The sequence below is a fragment of the Rhinoderma darwinii genome, assembly GCF_050947455.1.
Source record: "Rhinoderma darwinii isolate aRhiDar2 chromosome 4 unlocalized genomic scaffold, aRhiDar2.hap1 SUPER_4_unloc_6, whole genome shotgun sequence".
Classification (NCBI taxonomy): Eukaryota; Metazoa; Chordata; class Amphibia; order Anura; family Rhinodermatidae; genus Rhinoderma; species Rhinoderma darwinii.
Window position 1 is genome coordinate 139,377 of NW_027461761.1, and position 25,777 is coordinate 165,153.

Here is a 25,777-nt window from a genome sequence, read left to right on the forward strand (position 1 = left end):
TATTCCTGCTTGAGTTTATTTTGTAGTATATTATAATGACACCAATGATAATATAATGCATTAAATTAGAAGAATATTTTTTTTGTTATACATGAACACCATGCAAATTCAGAAAGTTTAGTATGATAAATAACATGTACTACATACTAATAGCTACATTATGTAAATGCAGTACAAACTGAAACACAATTCATGCAAGCCTTCAGTTATAATAGTAGGCCCATAAATATATTTACATTAAATCAGAATCAGTCAAACACTTGAGGTTGACTTGGTAACAAAGTAGACCACATACAGTGACCATATTTTAACCAGGCAAGCATGCGGGTGGAACGATAGAAACTTTTCCTTTTAATTTTTTCAAAATGACATTAATGACTTGTTATTATTTACTTAAATCACATAACTATTGTAGAGTGCCTGTGATTATTATTATGTTTATTTAATTTTTACTTAATAGAGAAAAGAGAAGAAATGAATAGAAATAGTGCAGATTTGTAATTTTATGTCTTCCATAAAAGGGGTTGCCTCTTGATAACAATCTCCTTCTGTATATCCTATTAGCGTGAATAGAGTCGGCCTTAGGATAGATGATGTCCCATGCGAAATTATCTTTCGGCGGTCCACCCCATCATAAATGCCCCATAAATAAGTATAATGCCACCACACAGTGTAATGCCCTATATAGTGCCCCCACATAGTATAATGCCCCTTTAGTGCCCCACACACAGTAGAATGCTCCTTTAGTGCCCCCATACAGTATAATAATATTTAATATATATTATTCAAGAACACAGTATTTTGTCCCCTAATGCTGCCCACACAGTATTATGCCCCCTAAGTGTCACACAGTATATTGCTCCCTGTAGTGCCCCTACACTGTATAATATGTCCGCCTAGTGGCCTCCATACAGTATAATGCCCACCTCCCCTGGCTGCCACACACAGCCACCCCCCTTGTAGATAGTGTCCCCCTGTAGATAGTGCCCCCGTACCTGTCCCTGTAGACAGTGCCATAATCCCCCACCTTCACCTTGTAGGCAGTGCCACACAGCCCCCTGTAGGTAGTGCCACACAGCCCCTGTAGGTAGTGCCACACAGCCCCCTTGTAGGTAGTGCCACACAGCTCCCTTGTAGGTAGTGCCCCACAGCCCCCTTGTAGGTAGTGCCCCACAGTCCCCTTGTAGGTAGTGCCACACAGCCCCCTTGTAGGTAGCACCCCCCTTCTGTAGATAGCGGCACTATAGCTCCCTGAAGGAGCGGAATCCCCCTGTGGCTGAGGTTTCCGTTCCTGGATGGAGAGCTTGATGTCTCTGTCCAGTGACATCAGGGGCAACTCCTGAAGCGGAATCCCCATCCACAGCATTGACGACACTGTGACCGGGGATTCCACTCCATGAGAAGCTCCTGACGTCTCTGTCCTTTTATTGACAGTGACGTCAGGGGCTTTGCCTGGAGCCAAATCACTGCGCCAGCAACCCTGTAGGCGGGGATTCCACTTCACGAGTTGCCCATGATGTCACTGTCCATATAATCCCCGGCCACAGTGGGATTCCGCTCCTTCAGGGAGCTACAGTGGAGCTATGTACAGGAAGGGGGGGGGGTGCTATATACAGGAAGGTGGGGTGGGGGGTGCCATCTACAGAGGCTGCAAAAAATCCCCTTCTCCTCCCATGCACTGCACGCTGTGAGGAGAGAAAGCATGGCCGTGGTTCAGAGGAATGTTGCGGCACCCTTGAAGTGTTCTCGCGGCACCCTGGTTGGGAACCACTGGCCTAGTAGATAGAAGAGCAGGGAGATAACATGGGGGTGCCGTCCAGGCGGGAGGCACCTGCACCCTCATGCCCGGTGTTGCCGCTAGTAGCCGCTTTGGCTGCTACAACGATAGTGACGCCACTGACCGAAGAAGCGACCGGACGGAAATGCAGCTGCTGATTCGCCAGGCCCGGGTGCTTCTGAAACACAAGCAGGGGAATGGAGACCTGTGCAATGGCACAGGTCGCACACCCATAAGGTCGGCCCTGAGCATGAATAGACCTAGAGGGTTTTCCTAGTTCCTGGTAACCTCCCTCTTAGAAGCTCATGAGAAAATAGAGCATAGAGACCTGACCTATATAAGTAATATAAGTATATTAAAAACCGCAGTTAAAAAAAAACTTGGTGTGAAAGAGGCCTAAAGGGCTTTTACACTCACATGCAGATCACTCGGAGAATATAGACATGTAGCCTTATCTTTTTTTGTATACACTACCGTTCAAAAGTTTGGGGTAACTCACGCTTATATTTATCAAATGAGTTGCAAAATGACTAGAAAATATAGTCAAGACATTGAGAAAGGTTAGAAATAATGATTTTTATTTGAAATAATAATTTTCTCCTTCAAACTTTGCTTTTGTCAAAGAATGCTCCATTTGCAGCAATTACAGCATTGCAGACCTTTGGCATTCTAGCTGTTAATTTGCTGATGTAATCGGGAGAAATTTCACCCCATGCTTCCAGGAGGGCCTCCCACAAGTTGGATTGGCTTGATGGGCACTTCTTGCGTACCATACGGTCAAGCTGCTCCCACAACAGCTCTATGGGGTTGAGATCTGGTGACTGCGCTGGCCACTCCATTACAGATAGAATACCAGCTGCCTGCTTCTTCCCTAAATAGTTCTTGCATAATTTGGAGGTGTGCTTTGGGTCATTGTCCTGTTGTAGGATGAAATTGGCTCCAATCAAGCGCTGTCCACAGGGTATGGCATGGCGTTGCAAAATGGAGTGATAGCCTTCCTTATTCAAAATCCCTTTTACCTTGTACAAATCTCCCACTTTACCAGCACCAAAGCAACCCCAGACAATCACATTACCTCCACCATGCTTGACAGATGGCATCAGGCACTCTTCCAGCATCTTTTCAGTTGTTCTGCGTGTCACAAATGTTCTTCTGTGTGATCCAAACACCTCAAACTTCGATTCGTCTGTCCATAACACTTTTTTCCAATCTTCCTTTGTCCAATGTCTGTGTGCTTTTGCCCATATTATTCTTTTCCTTTTATTAGCCAGTCTCAGATATGGCTTTTTCTTTGCCACTCTGCCCTGCAGGCCAGCATCCCGGAGTCGCCTCTTCACTGTAGACGTTGACACTGGCGTTTGTTTTGCGGGTACTATTTAATGAAGCTGCCAGTTGAGGACCTGTGAGGTGTCTATTTCTCAAACTAGAGACTCTAATGTACTTGTCTTGTTGCTCAGTTGTGCAGCGTGGCCTCCCACTTCTCTTTCTACTCTGGTTAGAGCCTGTGTGTGCTGTCCTCTGAAGGGAGTAGTACACACCGTTGTAGGAAATCTTCAGTTTCTTGGCAATTTCTCGCATGGAATAGCCTTCATTTCTAAGAACAAGAATAGACTGTCGAGTTTTACATGAAAGTTCTCTTTTTTTAGCCATTTTGAGAGTTTAATCGAACCCACAAATGTAATGCTTCAGATTCTCAACTAGCACAAAGGAAGATCAGTTTTATATCTCCTCTAAACAGCAAAATTGTTTACAGCGGTGCTAACATAATTGCACAAGGGTTTTCAAGTGTTTTCTAATCATCCATTAGCCTTCTAACACAGTTAGCAAACACAATGTACCATTAGAACACTGGAGTGATGGTTGCTGGAAATGGGTCTCTATACACCTATGTAGATATTGCATTAAAAACCAGACGTTTGCAGGTAGAATAGTCATTTACCACATTAACAATGTATAGAGTGTATTTCTGATTAATTTAATGTTATCTTCATTGAAAAAAACTGTGCTTTTCTTTCAAAAATAAGGACATTTCTAAGTGACCCTAAACTTTCGAACGGTAGTGCATTTGTGTATATATATATATATATATATATATATATATATGTATGTGTGTATATATATATATACTTATATATGTATACTTATATATGTATATGTGTGTGTGTGTGTATATACTGTATATGTGTGTGTGTGTGTGTATGTAATATATATATATATATATATATATATATATATAAAATGTGTGTGTATATATGTATATATATGTGTGTTTGTATATATATATATATATGTGTGTATGTATAATGTGTGTGTGTGTATGTGTATGTGTATACACACACACACACACACACACACACACACAAACACTGCATATTACATTACACACACGGAGGCCTCGTTTCATTTGTCTTATCCATCATTCATCTCTCCTTGACTTATTCTCCGCTCACCCTCCGTCTGCGCCCAAGGTCAGTACAGTCCTGTCATTCATTAGATGAAGCAATAAAACACAGGGGAAGGTCACGGTCACAGGATCTTGGGCTGTGAATAGAAACTCCATCATTTAAAGGGCCCCATCCACCCTATAGATAAACCGCACAGCACCTGGGCAATGTAGTGCGCAGGACCTGTAGGCGATGTGATATAATTTGTAGATTGCTGTAGAGAGGAGTTCAGAGCCCCCAAATCTTGCCGCCAATGTAATTTGGACTTGCAGTGATCCCAGGCTGAGGAGTCCACTGTACTGGGCATGTGCAGCGGTTGTGAAACTACGACTCCCAGCATGCCAGGGCCTTGCCACCTGGTGAGGTTATTAAAGGGGAACTCCACTCAATTTATGGCTGTGCATAAAATGTGTCTTCTCCACACTGAGTGCTCACCCTGTGTCCGCTGCCTCCTCTCCTATCAATCTCCATGCCTCCCTCTGTATATTTCCTGTCCTCAAGGTTACGCCTGTCTCTACATATACACCCAGCATCTCCTAAGGCCCCATCTACACGAACGTGCTTTTGCGGCCGCAATTCCCCCGAAAATCCACGGGAGAATTGCGGCCCCATTCATTTTTCTGGGGCAATGCACACGACCGTAGTTTTTACGGTCTGTGCATGGCCCGGGAGCCCGCACCGCAGAAAGAACGGACCTGTCTTATTACGGCTGTGTTCTGCGATCCGGGCTCATTGAAAATAATGGCCGTGGCCATGTGCATGTCCCGCGATTTACGGGCGGCTCGTGGCTGACAGTCCGCAGCCGGCCGACCCAAAATTCACGGCCGTGCATATGGCTACGGTCGTGTGCATGAGGCCTAAGTCTTCAGCTTCACTATGGTCCCTCTGCTGCTGCCGGCCCTCGTCGTCCTCTTCTTTCTATACTTAAGATGTTGGCACTCCAAATGTCGCCTGTCTGGACTCGACCAGAACCAGCGCCCTCCGCGTCCCGCACCACTGCCATTTATCGGGAATCTGATGGATCTGGGGCGCAGTGATCTTCCTCGACATTTCATGCGCCTGGCCCAGAAATACGGCCCCATCTATCGTCTCAGCTTCTGGGGTCAAGGTATGTGAGGGTCCGGGGTTTTTTTGTGGTATTTTATTACTAAAACTGCTTTACTTCCAAAACTAGAAATAATAAAAATGACACTGGCACTAAAAAAGTGACGACCAGTGTGCCAAGCATTAGATGTGGTCACTTCTTTAAGGCGACTTGCACCGAGACCAGCACCCATTCTGCTGGAACAATGTAAATTGATGATTCACATGGTCATTACGAAGGACTCCTATGGTCAGCCATACAGCAGGCAATAGGTGGCTCATGAGCCACTGGTTGGGAACCCCCGCTGTAGCCTGTGACTTACGGGTAAAATGGTTTACAGCGGGTCTAGAAAATCTTTATTGGCACAACAAGGCAATGTGTTATGCGGCCCGAAAAAATACCCAAAATAGGCCGTGTGAACATACCCTTATAGCTCTTTAATATGTAGCTGCCTCTTTTTCAAAGGACCAAAAGGTAATTGGACAATTATCTCAATAGGCTATTTAATGGGCTGCATGGGCTATTCCCTCGTTATTCCATCACCAATTAAGCAGGTAAAGGGTCTGGAGTTGATTCCAGGTGTGGGATTTGCATTTGGAAGCTGTTGCTGTGAACCCACAACATGAGGTGAAAGGAGCTCTCAATGCAAGTGAAACCGACCATCGCTAGGCTGAAAAAAAATGAAGAAATCCATCAGAGAGAAGCACAAATGTCAGGAGTGGCCAAATCAACAGTTTGGTATATTGTTAAAAAAAAAAAGAAAAAAAAAGAGCGCACTGGTGATCTCAGGAACTCCAAAAGGCCTGGACGTCCACGTAAAACAAGAGTGGTGGATGATCGCAGAATCCTTTCCATGGTGAAGAAAACCCCTTCACAACATCTACCCAAGTGACGAACACTCTCCTGGAAGTAGGTGGATCAGTATCTAAGTCCACCATAAAGAGAAGACTTCATGAGAGCAAATACAGAGGGTTCACAAGGTGAAAACCATTAATGAGCCTCAGAAAGGCCAGATTAGACTTTACCAAACAACAAGTAAAGAAGCCGCCCAGTTCTGGAACAGCATGAAACTAAGATCAACCTGCACCAGAATGATGGGAGGAAGAAAGTATGGAGAAGGCTCGGAACGGCTCATGATCCAAAGCACACCACATCCTGTGTAATACATGTATAGCATGTGTAGCAAAGTGGTGGCATGGCGGGGGCAGTGTGGTGGCATGGGCATGCATGGCTGCCTGGCACTGGGTCACTAGTGTTTGTTGATGATGTGACTGAAGACAGAAGCGGCCGGATGAATTCTGAAGTGTTCAGGGATTTACTTTCTGCTCAGATTCAACCACATGCAGCAGGTGATTGGACGTTGCTTCACAGGACAGATGGACAATGACCCAAAACATTCTGCGAAAGCAACCCAGGAGTATATAAGGCAAAAAAGTGGAATATTCTGCAATGACCGAGTCACCAGATCTCAACGCGATCGAGCTGCATTTCTTTAGCTTAAAGGGAATGTGTCGCTAGAAAAATGTTTTGTTTTTTTTTTAGTTAAACTGTTAGTATATAAATGATTAAACATTGTTCTAATTTTTTAACATTTTTTCGCAAGTCAGCAAATATTATAAATTAGATTCTAATTTATAACATTTCCATGTGCTGGTCACTAGAGGGAGCAATTCCCAAAATTGCAGCATTGGCATGTGGTAAAGCAACCTCATTGCTTTATGCTGCAAAATTGGAGAAGACACACTCGCTTTAGCGTACTCAAACAATCCCCCCTCCTTTATCCTGGCTAGTGCCAGGAGAAAGGAGGGGGTTGAATGTTCAAACCTCCTACACTGTGTGTCGCCATTTTTTGAGCAAATGTACAGTGTAGGAGGATTAGATACAGTGGTAAATACACAGTATAACACGAACATACACAAACATAACTTACCTGCTCCTGCCGCCGCCGCTCCGTCCGCTCCTAGTCCTTGCTTCTGAACATATGGACGGAAGCCGCGACCGGAAGTAGTCATCTTACTGTCCGGCCGCGACTTCCGGTCCACATGAAAATGGCGCCGGATGTCGCTCGGCCGAAGACCTTCCTTTTGGACTTTGTGGGAGCGGCGCATGTGCCGTTCCCACACAGACGGCGTACGCTATAGTGAATGGAACGGCTCCCGTTCGCATTCTCTATGGGGATGTATGTGCCGTATTCCATCTCTGTATGTGTCGTTAATCGACACATACAGAGATGAAAATAAAATGGCAGCCCACATAGTGAAGTGAAGTAAAAGTAATAGTAATAAAAAAGTACAACACAAAAACACAAATACATAAAATTTATTTTAATAACATACTAAAAGCAATAACATATAAAAAAAAAAAATCTGCGCGACACCTTCCCTTTAAAGATTAAAGGTTCTCTTTAATCTGTGTCAATATTGCAGGATGCGATCAGGTGGCCCTGTAAATATAGGAGGTGTCCATTTGCAATAGAAATGAATGGATGAGTATTTTTATCTGCAATTATGGTCCGTAATGGAGTGTGAGGTGTGTGCCAATATACAGAGCTTTACTAGCCTATTCTGCTGCCTTAAAGGGAATGTGTCGCGAATTAAACCTTTTTTTTTTTAAGTGTTGTTACTTATTGCTATTATATTTTTTAAGTTTTTTGCTGTATTTTTTTTTTTTCTTCCATATGGTGGAAAGTATTAAAAATTAAATAATAATTTGACATGTTTTCCTATGTTGGCCACCAGGGGGAGAACTTCCCAGAATTACAGCAAGGTGAATAAGGCAAAGCAACCTGACTCACAGCTGCCGTAAATGTGGGAGGGAATCTCACCCCCCCCCCTCCCACAAGCCAGGAAAAGGTGTCTTCAAATTGCTAAGCAGTGTCCGGCAGCCATTTTGGGTGTGATTCTGCATCTGGCAGAAGTTATAGGAAACACCAAAAGGCTAAGTGTATGTTCACACGCTTACTAAACAAAGGGAAAACCGCTCCTGATTTTCAGCCATTTTTTAATCTAACTCCAGTTTTTACGGCCGTTTTTGGAGCTGTTTTTCTATAAAGTCAATTAAAAACGGCTCCAAAAACGGCCCAAGAAGTGATGTACACTTCATTTTGGCGGGCATCTTTTTACGTGCCGGTTTTGGAAAACGACCACGTAAAAAACGCCCTGTCGGAACAGAACGCCGTATCTCCCATTGAAACCAATGGGCAGACGCTTGCAGGCGTCCTGCTTCCGATTTTTCAGCTGAAAACACTGCGTGTGAACATACCCTTAGAATGATGAAAGTGAAGAGAATGACTTTTCAGTTGACCGGTTCACACGCCGTGTATTTTTTGCACATTTTACGTGCCAAAAAGCACATTAAAAAAAATGCTTGATTACACTTGATTTTGCACAACTAGAGATTTATCGTTCGGGGGTCTGGGAAAGCTGGGTGACCACCATTACCCCCTCCTACTGGAGTGTGTTTGGGGATGTGACTAATGAACCTTTCACACTCCAGTAGGAGGGGTAATGGTGGTCACCCAGCTTTCCCAGACCCCTGAACGATAAATCTCTCTAGTTGTGCTGAGACTGAGAGGTTCATTAGTCACATTCCCAAACAGTCTCAGCACAACTAGAGAGATTTATCGTTCAGGGGTCTGGGAAAGCTGGGTGACCACCATTACCCCTCCTACTGGAGTGTGAGAGGTTCATTAGTCACATCCCCAAACAGTCTCAGCACAACTAGAGAGATTTATCGTTCAGGGCTTTCCCAGTACAGTTGCATCATGTGTCCTTCATACAAGGGGGGGGGGGGCCCGTCGGGGGTCACGAAAGCGGGGGTCTGTGAGATAGAGAGTGGGACAGACAGAGACACACACCTTACCTGCAGTGCAGCTGGTCTTCAGCATGGCGCCTGCTATCTCCCTGCAAACAGCTGCTCTGCTGTGTGACTCTGACCTGCATCTGCGCAGTACAGAGACAGCGAGCAGAGTCAATGGAACGGCTCCCGTTCATTGACTCCTATGCCCTGTAACTGCCGTATTCCATCTCTGTATGCGTCGTTAATCGACACATACAGAGATAAAAAAAAAATGGCAGCCCCCATAGAAGAAAGAAAAAAAAGAAAAAGAAAAAGTACAACACAAATAAATAAAATTTATTTTAATGACATACTAAAAGCAATATTATATAGAAAAAAATAATTTTGTGATCATCCTACCATATATCCAACTTTACAGGTGTTTAGAAAGGTGCGGAGTAGAGAGGGAATATCACAACTGTTATCACCCCTCACTCCGGTTTTGGGTAACCCGGAATTTGGCCCAGGTGTAAAGGATCTGCCAGGCACAGCTTCGGGGTTAACTTCCAGAGGTAATCAGTCTTCACCTGAGTCTATCTCTCTGAGACTGACTCCAGCTTCCACCACTCAGGCTGGCAGGCTTAGGAGTGGGAGAGCCTATCGCAGCCTGGCCAGACTCAGCTAGCTCCCGCCCTCTGTCTATTTATACCTGCCTTTCCTGTTCCTCCTTGCTTGTGATTCTTTCCGTGTGGTTTCCTGGCCCAGCTACAGCTCCGAACAATTTGATCCTGCTCCATTCTGCCCCTTGCTTTCTGACGACTCTTCTGCTCTGCGTTTTGTACCTCGTGCTCTCCTGGTTTGACTTGGCTCGTTCACCACTCTGTTGCTCACGGTGTTGCCGTGGGCAACTGCCGCTTTCCCTTTGCTTTATATTCCCTTGTATGTTTGTCTTGTGCACTTACTGAGCGTAGGGACCGCCGCCCAGTTGTACCCCGTCGCCTAGGGCGGGTCGTTGCAAGTAGGAAGGGACAGAGTGGCGGGTAGATTAGGGCTCACTTGTCCGTTTCCCTACCCCTATCATTACACCAGGTCTGTCAGATCAGACCTTTAAGATATGGGTACAGCAGGGGCATTTTAGAGTAAGTCATTTTTATAGGGGCAATGCATGGCTGCATGCAGGGTCGCCATCAGGAATTTCAGGGCCCCCTACAGCTAAATTTTCTGGGCCCCCCTACCGTGGCACCGCCTGTTAAAGGTACTCCGTCCAGCACTATATCATGCTACCCAGGGCCGCCATCAGGGGGGGTATTATGGGTACTGATGTGAGAGGCCCGGCCAAACCTAATTGAAAGGGGGGCCCGGCAACTGCCGCGACTTGCCTTTGGTAGAAAAAAAACAGGCCCCTGCAATGGGGCCCGTTTTTTTCACCAAAAGAATGTCGTGAGCTGCGGGCCCCCCTTTCAATTAGGTTTGGCCGGGTCTCTCACATCAGTACCCATAATACCCACCCTGATGGCGGCCCTGGGTAGCATGGGGGTCGTCATGGGGGCCGGCAAACACTGCCGCCCGTGCGACCGATCGCGCGCACCCGCAAACTCCCGCGCATGCGCACCCGCGACTGCCTGGAACCGCGCACCGAATTTTGAGGCAGATTTTGACCTGCCCACACTATCTTGCCGCGTTTTTTGCCCGCGGCGATTGAGGACAGCAGACAAAAAACGTAGGGAAAAATGCATTTTCTGCCTCCCATTGATTTCGATGGGAGGTCAGAGGCGGAACCGCGGCAAGAAAGGACGTGCTGCTTTTTCTTTTTTCCGCGACTGGCTCCCATTGATTTCAGATTAAATCAATGGGAGGCGGTTTTGGAAGTTATTTGGTGCTGATTCTGACGCAGTGTCCGAGTCAATATCAAGGCCCAAAAACTCTGAACTGGGCCTTATTGTTAGGGCTTATTCAGACGAACGTGTAATACATCCGTGCAACGTGCGTGATTTTCACGCGCCTCGCACGGACCTATCTAACTCTACGGGGCCGTGCAGACTGTCAGTGAGTTTCATGCAGCGTGTGTCCGTGTGTCCGCTGCGTAAAACTCATGACATGTCCTATATTTGTGCATTGTTCGCGCATCACGCACCCATTGAAGTCAATGGGTGCGTGAAAATCACGCCCAGCACTTCCGCAGCAGTATAAACTATGACTGAAAACAGAAAAGCACCACGTGCTACAAACATACAAACAGAGTGTCATAATGATGGCGGCTGCGCGAAAATCACGCAGCCACGCATCATACGCTGCTGCCACACGGAGCTGTTATGGACCTTTTGCATGCGCAAAATGCCATGTTTTTGCGCACGCAAAAAGCACACGCTCGTGTAAATCCGGCCTTAGGGTAGGAACACACTAGGCATGAACACTGCGGATTTTATGCAACACATTTTATTGTGGAAAATCCGCAGCGTATTACAGTCGCAGCAGAGTGGATGAGGTTTGAACAAATCTCATCCACACGCTGCAAAAATAATGGACCTGCAGTGCGGCTTTTGGCTTTTTAAGCCGCAGCATGTCAATTTATTCTGTAGAATCGCTGCTCCTCTGTTGCGGAAATGCTGCGGTTCTGCCGCAAAAATCACACATGAGAAAAAAAAAAGGCACTTTTTAAAATTATAAAAAAGTTTAGACTTGCCCCGGCCGTAGTCCTGGTGACGCGATCCTCTATTCTTAGCGCAGCCCGGCCTCCTGTCATGACGTTTCATCCCATGTGACTGCTGCAGCGGTCACATGGTCTACAGCGTCATCCCAGGAGGCGGGGCTACGTTCAGAAGAGAGAGATGCGTCACCAGGACTACGTCCGGGGCAAGTCTAAACTTTTTTTTCCCTGCAGGATTCCCGCAGCGGACAAGCCTCACGAAACCTGCGCCACTATTTGGTGCGGTTTTGCTGTCGGAATTCCCTGCGGCTACCGGGAGTTTTACTCAGCATATCCGCCTAGTGTGTTCCTACCCTTATGATGTCGCTCCTGGAGCTGCTGCCGGTCTCTAAATAGGCAGTTGGTCCAGTAGAATTTGGAATTATTTTTTTTTGTGAACCAGCTTAAAAAAAACTTTTGTGTTAGGGCCTGTTCACATCACCGTTCGCTTCCGTTCTGGGGTTCCGTCTGAGGTTTCCGTCGGGTGAACCCCGCAACGGAAAGTGAAAGTGACAGCACAGCTTCCGTCACCATTAGCGCAGTCGACTACGCTATTGATTCCGTCCGAAAACCTGCCGGAACGGTGACGAACGGAAACCATTAGCGATGTTTCCGTCACCATTGATCTCAATGGTGACGAAAACATCGCTAATGGTTTCCGTTCGTCACCATTCCGGCTTATCCGCCCCGGTAGCCGAAGGGAATTCTGCCCGCAAAACCGCACCAAATAGTGGCGCAGGTTTCGTGAGGCTTGTCCGCTGCGGGAATCCTGCAGGAAAAAAAAAGTTTAGACTTGCCCCGGCCGTAGTCCTGGTGACGCATCTCTCTCTTCTGAACGTAGCCCCGCCTCCTGGGATGACGCTGTAGACCATGTGACCGCTGCAGCAGTCACATGGGATGAAACGTCATGACAGGAGGCCGGGCTGCGCTAAGAATAGAGGATCGCGTCACCAGGACTACGGCCGGGGCAAGTCTAAACTTTTTTATATATTTAAAAAAGTGCCTTTTTTTTTTTCTCATGTGTGCTTTTTGCGGCAGAACCGCAGCATTTCCGCAACAGAGGAGCAGCGATTCCACAGAATACATTGACATGCTGCGGCTTAAAAAGCCAAAAGCCACACGGCAGGTCCATTTTTTTTGCAGCGTGTGAATGAGATTTTTTCATATCTCATCCACTCTGCTGCGACTGTGATACGCTGCGGATTATCCACAATAAAATGTGTTGCATAAAATCCGCAGTGTTCATGCCTAGTGTGTTCCTACCCTAAGGCCGGATTCACACAACCGTGTGCTTTTTGCACGCGCAAAAAACGTGGCATTTTGCGCATGCAAAAGGTCCATAACAGCTCCGTGTGTCAGCAGCGTATGATGCGCGGCTGCGTGAGTTTTGCGCAGCCGGCATCATTATGACACTCTGTTTGTATGTTTGTAGCACGTGGTGCTTTTCTGTTTTCAGTCATAGTTTATACTGCTGCGGAAGTGCTGGGCGTGATTTTCATGCTCCCATTGACTTCAATGGGTGCGTGATGCGCCAACCACGCACAAATATAGGACATGTCGTGAGTTTTACGCAGCGGACACACGCTGCGTGAAAATCACTGACGGTCTGCACGGCCCCATAGACTAACATAGGTCCGTGCGAGGCGCGTGAAAATCACGCACGTTGCACGGACGTATTACACGTTCGTCTGAATAAGCCCTAACAATAAGGCCCAGTTCACAGAGTTTTTGGGCCTTGATATTGACTCGGACACTGCGTCAGAATCAGCACCAAACAACTTCCAAAACCGCCTCCAATCGATTTAATCTGAAATCAATGGGAGCCAGTCGCGGAAAAAAGAAAAAGCAGCAAGTCCTTTCTTGCCGCGGTTCCGCCTCTGACCTCCCATCGAAATCAATGGGAGGCAGAAAATTCATTTTTCGCTGCGTTTTTTGTCTGCTGTCCTCAATCGGCGCGGGCAAAAAACGCAGCAAAAAACGCGGCAAGATAGTGTGGGCAAGTCAAAATCTGCCTCAAAATTCTTTAAGGAATTTTGAGGCAGATTTTTTTTTGCCTGCAAAATACTGTGTGAACAGGGCCATACATAAACAGCACTTTGAGATAATTTACTCACCGTGTCAGAAGAGCTGCTCCCACTCCAGTCCTCTTCCGGCGATGTCTTCCAGGCGAGGTCTTCGGTCCAGACGTCCAGTCCTTCACCTCCAGCCAGGCTCCAGGTAAGTTTTGTCCATGTGTGACCGCGGCTGCGCGTGCTTCGTTCGCTAGTGCGCGGGCGGGCGATCGCGGGTGCGCGCGCGGACGATCGATCGCGGGTGCGCGCTTCCGGGCTTTCGCGGGTGCGCGCGGTCTCGAGTGCGGGCGTTCGTGGGTGCGCGCTCGCGACTGCGCACGCGCGGGAGTTTCCTTGTGCGCGCGATCGGTCGCGCGCGGGCGGTTTGACGGCCCCCCATGGTGAGGGGGCCCGCAGCAGCAGCAGCTCACGACATTCTTTTGGTGAAAAAAACGGGCCCCATTGCAAGGGCCCGTTTTTTCCTACCAAAAGAATGTCGCGGCAGTTGCCGGGCCCCCTTTCAGTTGGGTTTGGCCGGGCCCCTCACACCAGTACCCCTAATACCCCCTGATGGCGGCCCTGGCTGCGTGGAGAAGAGCTTTCCCAGCCAGAGGGTTATCCCGGACCCGTCCCAATGGCAGGCGTTACAATTGACTCATTACTTGTCAAGACTACCTACACCGGCTTCCTATGACCGAGCTCTATCTTCCTTTGAAACTTTGTGTTCTCAAACGGGGCATGTGAGACGGGCCCTGTCCAGTCTTTACTGCGTGCTGCTCACTCCTGCTGAGGATTTCATCCCACCATATATTACGAAATGGGTAAGAGATCTTCAGATTACTCTAAGGGTATGTTCACACCAGGGCGTCCGTTACGGCTGAAATTACGGGTATGTTTCAGCCTGAAAACATCCCCGTAATTTCAGCCGTACCGGCATGTGCAGGCGCTTGTACGCTGCGTCCATTACAGCCGTAATTAGCGCTGCTATTCATTGGAGTCAATGAATAACGGCTCCAATTACGGCCAAAGAAGTGACAGGTCACTTCTTTGACGCGGGCGTCTATTTACGCGCCGTCATTTGACAGCGGCGCGTAAATATACGCCTCGTGTGAACAGACAAACGTCTGCCCATTGCTTTCAATGGGCAGATGTTTGTCAGCGCTATTGAGGCGCTATTTTCAGACGTAATTCGGGGCAAAAACGCCCGAATTACGTCCGTAAATAGGCCGTGTGAACATACCCAAACACAAGAGCAAAGGGAAAAGATCATGCTCCCCACACATAAGGCGTCTATTAGTAACGCCTATCAGGAAACCAGTTTTAAAATACTATCCCGTTGGTACAGAGTCCCACATGTGCTACATAAAATGTTCCCGGATGTTTCTCCTTTATGTTGGAGATGCGGCAGAGAAGAGGGAACGCTTTTACATATATTCTGGAGCTGTGAGAACCTTCGCACCTATTGGTCAGAGGTTCAAGATATCATTCTAGAGATCACAGGAATCTCGCTGGGAGATGATCCGGCATGGATTTTGCTGCACCACCACGATATACCTGTGGGGCGCTACAGGAAGATGTTAGTGAGACATTTGTTGAACCAGCTAAGGCTTGTATTCTGGGCGGTTGGAGATCCTCTGAGCCTCCTGTGACTAGACAATGGCTGGAGCGCATTCACGAAATTCGGAGAATGGAGGAGTTCTCTCTGGTCTGTGATGTGCTGTGGGGGGGGGGAGAGTGAGGGGAGAACATCTCCCCTTCTCCCTCTTAAGATTTTCCCTATACCCCCCCCCCCTTCCTTTTGTCCTTCTACCCTGTCTACCCTTCGTTTACTTCCCTATTTGAATCAATCGTTACTAAGAATTGACTGAGATGTGGGTGATGGAGGGGCGGATGAGGGTGTAATGCTGGTATTCCTGTCTTGCTATACTAATGCTTGTAGTGTATTGATGGTACTATGTTGGGAGGACTTTGATTGCATATTTACTTATTGTTGTTGAAATATAGGTTGAAATGATCGGCCCTCATGGGCTTTTTCTGTACCCATGTCACCCCCTTTTTTTTTCTGTATCCCCATTTCTTTTCTTGAAAATAAAAAATTTGAAATATAAAAAACAAAAAAAACAAAGGAGGAAACCCAGCGTCTGGTGATGTCCATGGGTTCCAGACTTCAGGCCATCATTGCCTGCAAAGGATTCTCTACAAAGTATTAAAAAAAACATTTATGGTAATGTTAATTTGTCCAATCACTTTTGATCACCTGAAATGAGGAGGTTATGTAGAAAAATGGTGGCAATTCCAAAACTTTTCACAGGAGATTTTTGTTTAACCCCTTGAAATAAACCTGAAAGCTTCAACTTCAATTGCATCTCAGTTGTTTCATTTCAAATCCAATGTGGTGGACGCAAAACCCAAATCATGAAGATTGTGTCACTGCCCAAATAATTCTGGACCCAACCCACACACCCACCCACACAGCAAACACTCTGAACAAGCATAGCTGCAGTGTAAAGAATGGGGGTGGGACAGAGCAAGAGTATTGAACTACAGCGAAGCTGGAGTCATTGATCATATCCAAGCCCTTATGAAGATTAGTCTAAAATGATGAAGATCAAAGTTATAATATACATTTTTTTTTATTTGAAAAAATTAACAAATCTTCACAGAATAAAAACAGGAAGCGGATCATAAACTCAGCAGAACAATTAGAAGGTCGGCCAGATCAGGTTTCATTAGCGGTTGTGTCCAGCGTCTTTGTTAGCGGTTTTGTCCAGCAGTGCCGCCTTGTGGTCATTTTCTGTGCTACATCCTGGACCCCTACAACCCATTACATAGCTGGACAGAAAAACGACTGCACTACCACCCTGCAAACTGCAGCGGCAGCCATATTGGTTGTAACAAAGAAAAAACCTCCACTGTAACCAGTGTCAGGAGGGGGCGCTAAAGCCGGTTTACTCTTCCAAACTGGATCTTTTATGCAATGGTAAAACTTGTATTTCCCAATAGATTTTCTCCATTAATATAAAACTATTTACACGTGATCATTCTTCATCAAATCTTGAGAGATAAAACGGCAGCGTTATCACAGTTCATACGGGATGCCTCGGATTCTCCGTGCGAGCTGCATGTCCTTCACAAAGAGAGTGCCCCTATTGGCCTGGTGACTGAAGAGGTAAGAATCTTCAAAGAGACTCACGAGGAAGTCCTCAGCTGACTGTGGATACAGAAGAGCATTAGTCCCTCTTAGGGTATGTTCACACAGCCTATTTACGGACGTATATCGGGCGTTTTTGCCCCGAATTACGCCCGAAAATAGCGCCTCAATAGCGCTGACAAACATCTGCCCATTGAAAGCAATGGGCAGACGTTTGTCTGTTCACACGAGGCGTATATTTACGCGCCGCTGTCAAATGACGGCGCGTAAATAGACGCCCGCGTAGAAGAAGTGACCTGTCACTTCTTTGGCCGTAATTGGAGCCGCTATTCATTGACTCCAATGAATAGCAGCGCTAATTACGGCCGTAATTGACGCGGCGTTCAAGCGCCTGCACATGCCGGTACGGCTGAAATTACGGGGATGTTTTCAGGCTGAAACATCCCCGTAAATTCAGCCGTTACGGACCCCCGCCGTGTGAACATACCCTTAAAGTGACAGCACTCCCGGTATAATTTACTACACAGCTCGAAGGACTGATCAGATTTCACTTTTATGAGCTGTTAGCTAGAGTGATGGTGGGGGGGGGGGGGTCTGGCCTCTGGAACTCCCACAATGCATCACAACCCCTATGCAAATGTCCCGCTAGGGCATATGGATGTGTTAGAGGGGGCGGGGGCTGAGTAGTGAACCACTGCAAAGAGCAGCTCCCTCTCTGGTTGACCCATGCGTTACATGGACAGTGCATTGTATGAGATACTGACCTCTTGTAGCGCCATAAGTGCGGTGCTTTGCCAGTAGTAAAACACGCCGCGGGAATACTTCAGGCAGATCTCTCTCACCTGCAAGAATAAAAGGGGAATATCACTGACAATAAAGAGGAGCAGCCGCAGAGGACACATCCACTCACCAGGTGGAAAAACAGGGTTTTCTGAATGAGCAGATTGGTTGATTTTTGGTACTTTCTTATTTCCATCAGCGCACGGGCTCCTGGGCGGTAGCGTCTTCTTCGTTGCGTGCTCGGTCTGTGACTTGTTTCCCTACTACCTGTAAGAAAGAAATCCATAATAACAGCTGAAAATGAATCTCCCGCTACATGGAAATTCACTGTCTGGCCGGGTTCACACGTAGGGTAAACACGGCGGATTTTCTGCAACCGATTTCATTGCGGAAACTCCACAGCGTAATACAGAAGCAGAAGAGTGGAGGAGATTCAAACAAATCTCATCCAGACGCAGCCGAAAAAAACCCGCCAAACTTACCCAGATCTCTCTGCTCCTGGGTTCAACCCGGCCTCCAGGGATGATGTCTCATCCCATATGACTGCTGCAGAACATCAGAGGGACACGTCACCATGGCTACGGGTAAGTATGGATTTTTTTCTACCTTCTATGGACATTCCAGCCGAAAAACTGCAGTTTTTCAGCCAGAATTACCTCCGGTGCCCAGGGCCAATACGCTGTGTACTTTTACGCCGCGTATCTGCCCTGTGTGAACATGGCCTATTACCTTAATGTCCCCCAAGGAACATCAGGTAAACAGATTTAAAACATAACATGCTACCTGCAGCCACCACTAGAGGGAGCTCATTGTATATGGTTGTACATTGAACTTGGTAACAAAACAGTATGCAGTGAGCTCCCTCTAGTGGTGGCTGCAGGGAGACAAAATTATACCATGTAACTGTCTACGCAGGAGATTTAGAGCTCCGTTTCAGAAAACTGTGCTCACACTGCTGTAAAACGACATTAAGAAATTAATCAGCACAGAATGTTGGACCTAAAAAGGATATAAATGTGGACGTTCAAATTTTAGATACTTTTCTATGACTGATAATTTGGGGTCCATCAAGTCCCATTGATACCTGATTAAAGGGGTTGTACCACGAAAATAATTTTTCACCTATCCACAAGATAGGTGATAAATGCCGGATCGCTGCGGGTTGTTAACAAGAGTGCGGGTCCCAGAGTGGTGGTCACTCAAGTCATTCTCTATGGCAGTGGTCCCCAACCTATTTTGCACCGAGGACCGGTTTGATGCAAGAACATTTTTGCGGGGACTGGCAGGGGGGGGGGGGGGGTGGGTGGAGGGGTTAGAGTCAGTTCACACATTACGTAAATACGGCATATACCTGTATTATAATGCGGAAAAATCGGCAGCATAATACAGTAGCAGCAAAGTGGATGAGATAAAACACGTCTCATCCACACGCTGCATAAACGGAGTAGAAAAAAGGCTCAGAAATTGACGTCACAACATCGCGCCTGCCTGCGCGGAGCCGCTCACGGCAGAGTGCATAATTGGGCAAGGAGCAGTCAAACTTGACTATTTCCGTCGATCCCATAGGGAATGAATAGAGCGGTCGGACTGCAGGTTGGAAATTCTTAGATCCCTCATTTCATAATATATCTTCATGGGTGTGAGCTGTGTTCTCAGATTCCCTTCCCAGGGCCATATAGTAACGTGCTTCCTGCAACCACCACTAGGGGGAGACGATTGTGCACATGCATACAGCTCCTGTTGTGCCTATATAAATCAGTCCTCAGTTTGCTCCCCCTAGTGGCGGCCTTGTGCTACAGAAATTTCGGTAAGTAACAGATTTTTACCTGCATAGAAACGAACCCTCTAAGATATAAAGCTGAGAAACGGATTACAATCTAGTATTACACGACCCGAGGTTATCTGGAATTCATTTTTAAAATAAAATATATAATGAGAGTGATAAGATGATCAAGGTGCAACTTTCTCTTACTTGGCGGAGATTGAGGAGGAGCTGCAGGTTTCTTCTGCGGCTGCGCCGACTTCCTGCGGGACGAGCTTTTCTGGGGTGGTTTCATGATGATGTAAAACGCTGCTGAGAGTCATACAATCAGTTAAGCAGATAAGAGACGGTGACAATTCAGCAGAATCACAGGTGACGTAGGATAAACTGAGCGGTTTTATACTGACTGATGCCACCAATGCAAGTGACAAGAAAGTGATGACATTGACGGTGAAGATATGAGATTGCCGGATGTCAGTAATTAACGCACGCTGCATCAATGAATACAATAGATCCTCGTGGCATCAATTACCAGAACAGCGACATCAATGATCTATTTAATAATGCGGCAACAGAAGAGCTACCCGCAGCAGATCCCGCAAGCAATGGGCAGATGTTTGCAGACGTAATGGAGCCGTCTTTTCAGGCGTGATTCGAGGCGTAAAACGCCTGAAAATAGGTCGTGTGCACAGAACCTTACAGAGAATCCGTAATCCAGACAAAGGTGGGAAATTTAAAACTGGAGCAAAGGAAAAGTGGAGCAGTCGTCATGGAAATGAAAGGCCGCAGCTGGAGGACGATGAGCTGCAACAACAATGCAGTACAAATATACAGAAATAAAACATCTAATAATCCATATGATCTCTAGACACGCAGCAGCGAAAATGTACCGTCAGCCCCCCACTCCCAGTAATGACCGTCAGCCCCCCACTCCCAGTAATGACCGTCAGCCCCCCACTCACAGTAATGACCGTCAGCCCCCCACTCCCAGTAATGACCGTCAGCCCCCCACTCCCAGTAATGACCGTCAGCCCCCCACTCCCAGTAATGACCGTCAGCCCCCCACTCCCAGTAATGACCGTCAGCCCCCCACTCACAGTAATGACCGTCAGCCCCCCACTCCCAGTAATGACCGTCAACCCCCACTCCCAGTAATGACCGTCAGCCCCCCACTCCCAGTAATGACCGTCAGCCCCCCACTCCCAGTAATGACCGTCAGCCCCCCACTCACAGTAATGACTGTCAGCCCCCCACTCCCAGTAATGACCGTCAGCCCCCCACTCACAGTAATGACCGTCAGCCCCCACTCCCAGTAATGACCGTCAGCCCCCCACTCCCAGTAATTACCGTCAGCCCCCCACTCCCAGTAATGACCGTCAGCCCCCCACTCACAGTAATGACCGTCAGCCCCCCACTCACAGTAATGACCGTCAGCCCCCCACTCACAGTAATGACCGTCAGCCCCCCACTCCCAGTAATGACCGTCAGCCCCCCACTCCCAGTAATTACCGTCAGCCCCCACTCCCAGTAATGACCGTCAGCCCCCCACACACAGTACTGACCGTCAGCCCCCCACTCCCAGTAATGACCGTCAGCCCCCACTCCCAGTAATGACCGTCAGCCCCCCACTCACAGTAATGACCGTCAGCCCCCGCACTCACAGTAATGACCGTCAGCCCCCCACTCACAGTAATGACCGTCAGCCCCCCACTCACTGTAATGACCGTCAGCCCCCCACTCACAGTAATGACCGTCAGCCCCCCACTCCCAGTAATGACCGTCAGCCCCCCACTCCCAGTAATGACCGTCAGCCCCCCACTCACAGTAATGACCGTCAGCCTCCCACTCACAGTAATGACCGTCAGCCCCCCACTCCCAGTAATGACCGTCAGCCCCCCACTCACAGTAATGACCGTCAGCCCCCCCACTCCCAGTAATGACCGTCAGCCCCCACTCACAGTAATGACCGTCAGCCCCCCACACACAGTAATGACCGTCAGCCCCCCACACACAGTAATGACCGTCAGCCCCCCACTCACAGTAATGACCGTCAGCCCCCCACTCACAGTAATGACCGTCAGCCCCCCCACTCACAGTAATGACCGTCAGCCCCCCCACTCACAGTAATGACCGTCAGCCCCCCCCACTCACAGTAATGACCGTCAGCCCCCCACTCACAGTAATGACCGTCAGCCCCCCACTCACAGTAATGACCGTCAGCCCCCCACTCACAGTAATGACCGTCAGCCCCCCCACTCCCAGTAATGACCGTCAGCCCCCCCACTCCCAGTAATGACGTCAGCCCCCCCACTCCCAGTAATGACCGTCAGCCCCCCACTCCAAGTAATGACCGTCAGCCCCCCACTCCCAGTAATGACCGTCAGCCCCCCCACTCACAGTAATGACCGTCAGCCCCCCACTCACAGTAATGACCGTCAGCCCCCCACTCACAGTAATGACCGTCAGCCCCCCCACTCCCAGTAATGACCGTCAGCCCCCCCACTCCCAGTAATGACGTCAGCCCCCCCACTCCCAGTAATGACGTCAGCCCCCCCACTCCCAGTAATGACGTCAGCCCCCCACTCCCAGTAATGACCGTCAGCCCCCCACTCCCAGTAATGACCGTCAGCCCCCCACTCCCAGTAATGACCGTCAGCCCCCCACTCACATTATAATGACCCCTCAGTAAAGCCACCATCAGCCTCCGTCCCCCCAGTAAAATGACCATCAGCCCCTCCAGTAAAGCCACCATCAGCCTCAGTCCCCCCGCCCCCCGATAAAATAACCATCTGCCCCTCTAGTAAAGGGACCATCACAGACAGAAAGTGTGCTTACCCCTGGGGAAGGAATAAATAAGGAGGTATAAGAACAACAACTCCCAGCATGTCCAGGATGTTATGTGATATCAGAGAAAGTTTACAGGAGGAGGTATAAGAGGAGAGGACTACAACTCCCAGCATGTCCAGACTTAGAATGGGTTATCAGAGGACATTATAGGGAGGAGGTATAAGATAAGAGGACTACAACTCCCAGCATGTCCAGACTGTTATTATGGGATATCAGAGGACATTACAGGGAGGAGGTATAAGAGAAGAGAACTACAACTCCTAGCATGTCCAGGCTGTTATTATGGTATATCAGAGGACATTACAGGGAGGAGGTATAAGAGGAGAGAACTACAACTCCCAGCATGTCCAGACTGTTATTATGGGATATCAGAGGACATTACAGGGAGGAGGTATAAGAGGAGAGGACTACAACTCCCAGCATGTCCAGACTGTTATTATGGGATATCAGAGGACATTACAGGGAGGAGGTATAAGAGAAGAGGACTACAACTCCCAGCATGTCCAGACTGTTATTATGGTATATCAGAGGACATTACAGGGAGGAGGTATAAGAGGAGAGAACTACAACTCCCAACATGTCCAGACTGTTATTATGGGATATCAGAGAACATTACAGGGAGGAGGTATAAGAGGAGAGGACTACAACTCCCAGCATGTCCAGACTGTTATTATGGGATATCAGAGGAAATTACAGGGAGGAGGTATAAGAGGAGAGGACTACAACTCCTAGCATGTCCAGACTTAGTATGGGATATCAGAGGACATTACAGGGAGGAGGTATAAGAGGAGAGGACTACAACTCCCAGCATGTCCAGGACGTTATTATGGGATATCAGAGGACATTACAGGGAGGAGGTAGAAAAGGAGAAGACTACAACTCCCAGCATGTCCAGGACGTTATTATGGGATATCAGAGGACATTACAGGGAGGAGGTAGAAGAGGAGAGGACTACAACTCCCAGCATGTCCAGGACGTTATTATGGGATATCAGAGGACATTACAGGGAGGAGGTATAAGAGGAGAGAACTACAACTCCCAGCATGTCCAGGCTGTTATTATGGGATATCAGAGGACATTACAGGGAGGAGGTATAAGAGGAGAGGACTACAACTCCCAGCATGTCCAGGACGTTATTATGGGATATCAGAGGACATTACAGGGAGGAGGTATAAGAGAGGACTACAACTCCCAGCATGTCCAGGACGTTATTATGGGATATCAGAGGACATTACAGGGAGGAGGTATAAGAGGAGAGGACTACAACTCCTAGCATGTCCAGGACGTTATTATGGGATATCAGAGGACATTACAGGGAGGAGGTAGAAGAGGAGAGGACTACAACTCCCAGCATGTCCAGGCTGTTATTATGGGATATCAGAGGACATTACAGGGAGGAGGTATAAGAGGAGAGAACTACAACTCCCAGCATGTCCAGGACCTTATTATGGGATATCAGAGGACATTACAGGGAGGAGGTATAAGAGGAGAGAACTACAACTCCCAGCATGTCCAGGACGTTATTATGGGATATCAGAGGACATTACAGGGAGGAGGTATAAGAGGAGAGGACTACAACTCCCAGCATGTCCAGGACGTTATTATGGGATATCAGAGGACATTACAGGGAGGAGGTATAAGAGAGGACTACAACTCCCAGCATGTCCAGGCTGTTATTATGGGATATCAGAGGACATCAGGGTATATGTAAGCTGGGCGGAGTACATCAGGGTATATGTTAGCTGGGTGGAGTGCATCAGGATATATGTAAACTGGGCGGAGTACATCAGGGTATATGTAATATGTGCGGAGTACATCAGGGTATATGTAAGCTGTGCGGAGTACATCAGGGTATATGTAAGCTGTGCGGAGTACATCAGGGTATATGTAAGCTGTGCGGAGTAAATCAGGGTATATGTAATATGCGCAGAGTACATCAGGATATATGTAAACTGGGGAGTACATCAGGGTATATGTAAGCTGTGCGGAGTACATCAGGATATATGTTAGCTGGGTGGAGTGCATCAGGATATATGTAAGCTGTGCGGAGTACATCAGGGTATATGTAAGCTGTGCGGAGTACATCAGGGTATATGTAATATGCGCAGAGTACATCAGGATATATGTAAACTGGGGAGTACATCAGGGTATATGTAAGCTGTGCGGAGTACATCAGGGTATATGTTAGCTGGGTGGAGTGCATCAGGATATATGTAAACTGGGCGGAGTACATCAGGATATATGTAATATGCGCAGAGTACATCAGGGTATATGTAAGCTGTGTGTAGTACATCAGGGTATATGTAATATGCGCGGAGTACATCAGGATATATGTAAACTGTGGAGTACATCAGGATATATGTAAACTGTGGGGTACATCAGGGTATATGTAATATGTGCGGGTACATCAGGCTATATGCAAGCTGTGAGGAGTACATCAGGGTATATGTAAGCCGTGCGGAGTACATCAGGGTATATGTTAGCTGGGTGGAGTGCATCAGGATATATGTAAACTGGGCGGAGTACATCAGGGTATATGTAAGCTGTACGGAGTACATTAGGGTATATGTAATATGCGCGGAGTACATCAGGATATATGTAAGCTGGGCGGAGTACATCAGGGTATATGTAAGCTGTGGAGTACATCAGGGTATATGTTAGCTGGGCGGAGTACATCAGGGTATATGTAAGCTGTGCGGAGTACATTAGGGTATATGTAATATGCGCGGAGTACATCAGGATATATGTAAGCTGGGCGGAGTACATCAGGGTATATGTAAGCTGTGGAGTACATCAGGGTATATGTAAGCTGTGGAGTACATCAGGGTATATGTAAGCTGTGCGGAGTACATCAGGGTATATGTAAGCTGTGCGGAGTACATCAGGGTATATGTAAGCTGTGAGGAGTACATCAGGGTATATGTAAGCTGTGCGGAGTACATCAGGGTATATGTAAGCTGGGCGGAGTACATCAGGATATATGTAAGCTGTGCGTAGCATAAATACGGTCAGAGTACGGATGCGTATCCATAGCCGCCCATATTTACGGAAGCGCCCATAGACTTCTATGGGAGAGTCCCTGCTGTAATTACTGATGAAAAATACGGTCGCGTGCGTGGGGCATAAGAAACTGCAGCTGCATCCCCCTCCTCCCTGTTTACAGTTTTTCACTAGATGGAACTTGCACGATCAACGATGTATCCAGTGAGTCGGCGCTCATTTACACGAGCCGACGCACGCTGTACGGGGATGAGCGATGGTTAATACGATGGTCCGTGCTCGTACAGTTTACGTATTGTCGGCAGCACATCCCCTGTTTGTACGCTGTGGACAACGAGGATTTTTTGGGACGCATAAAAGATGTGATCAGCTGACCAATGAGTGCAGTTTATCGTCTGATCGTCGCTGCCCGTGATCG

General features: G+C 47.6%; 1 protein-coding gene across 1 annotated transcript; it reads right to left on the minus strand.

Moving 5' to 3' along the window:
* Positions 1–16,480: 16,480 nt before the first annotated feature.
* On the minus strand, positions 16,481–18,036 carry LOC142684098 (histone H3-like centromeric protein A). Its single transcript, XM_075847485.1, has 3 exons — positions 17,881–18,036; positions 17,735–17,812; positions 16,481–17,030 (listed from the first exon to the last, which is right to left on the minus strand). Exons 1-3 carry the CDS (start codon positions 18,034–18,036, stop codon positions 16,899–16,901), a joined length of 366 nt encoding a protein of 121 aa, XP_075703600.1. The 3' UTR covers positions 16,481–16,898.
* Positions 18,037–25,777: the final 7,741 nt, after the last annotated feature.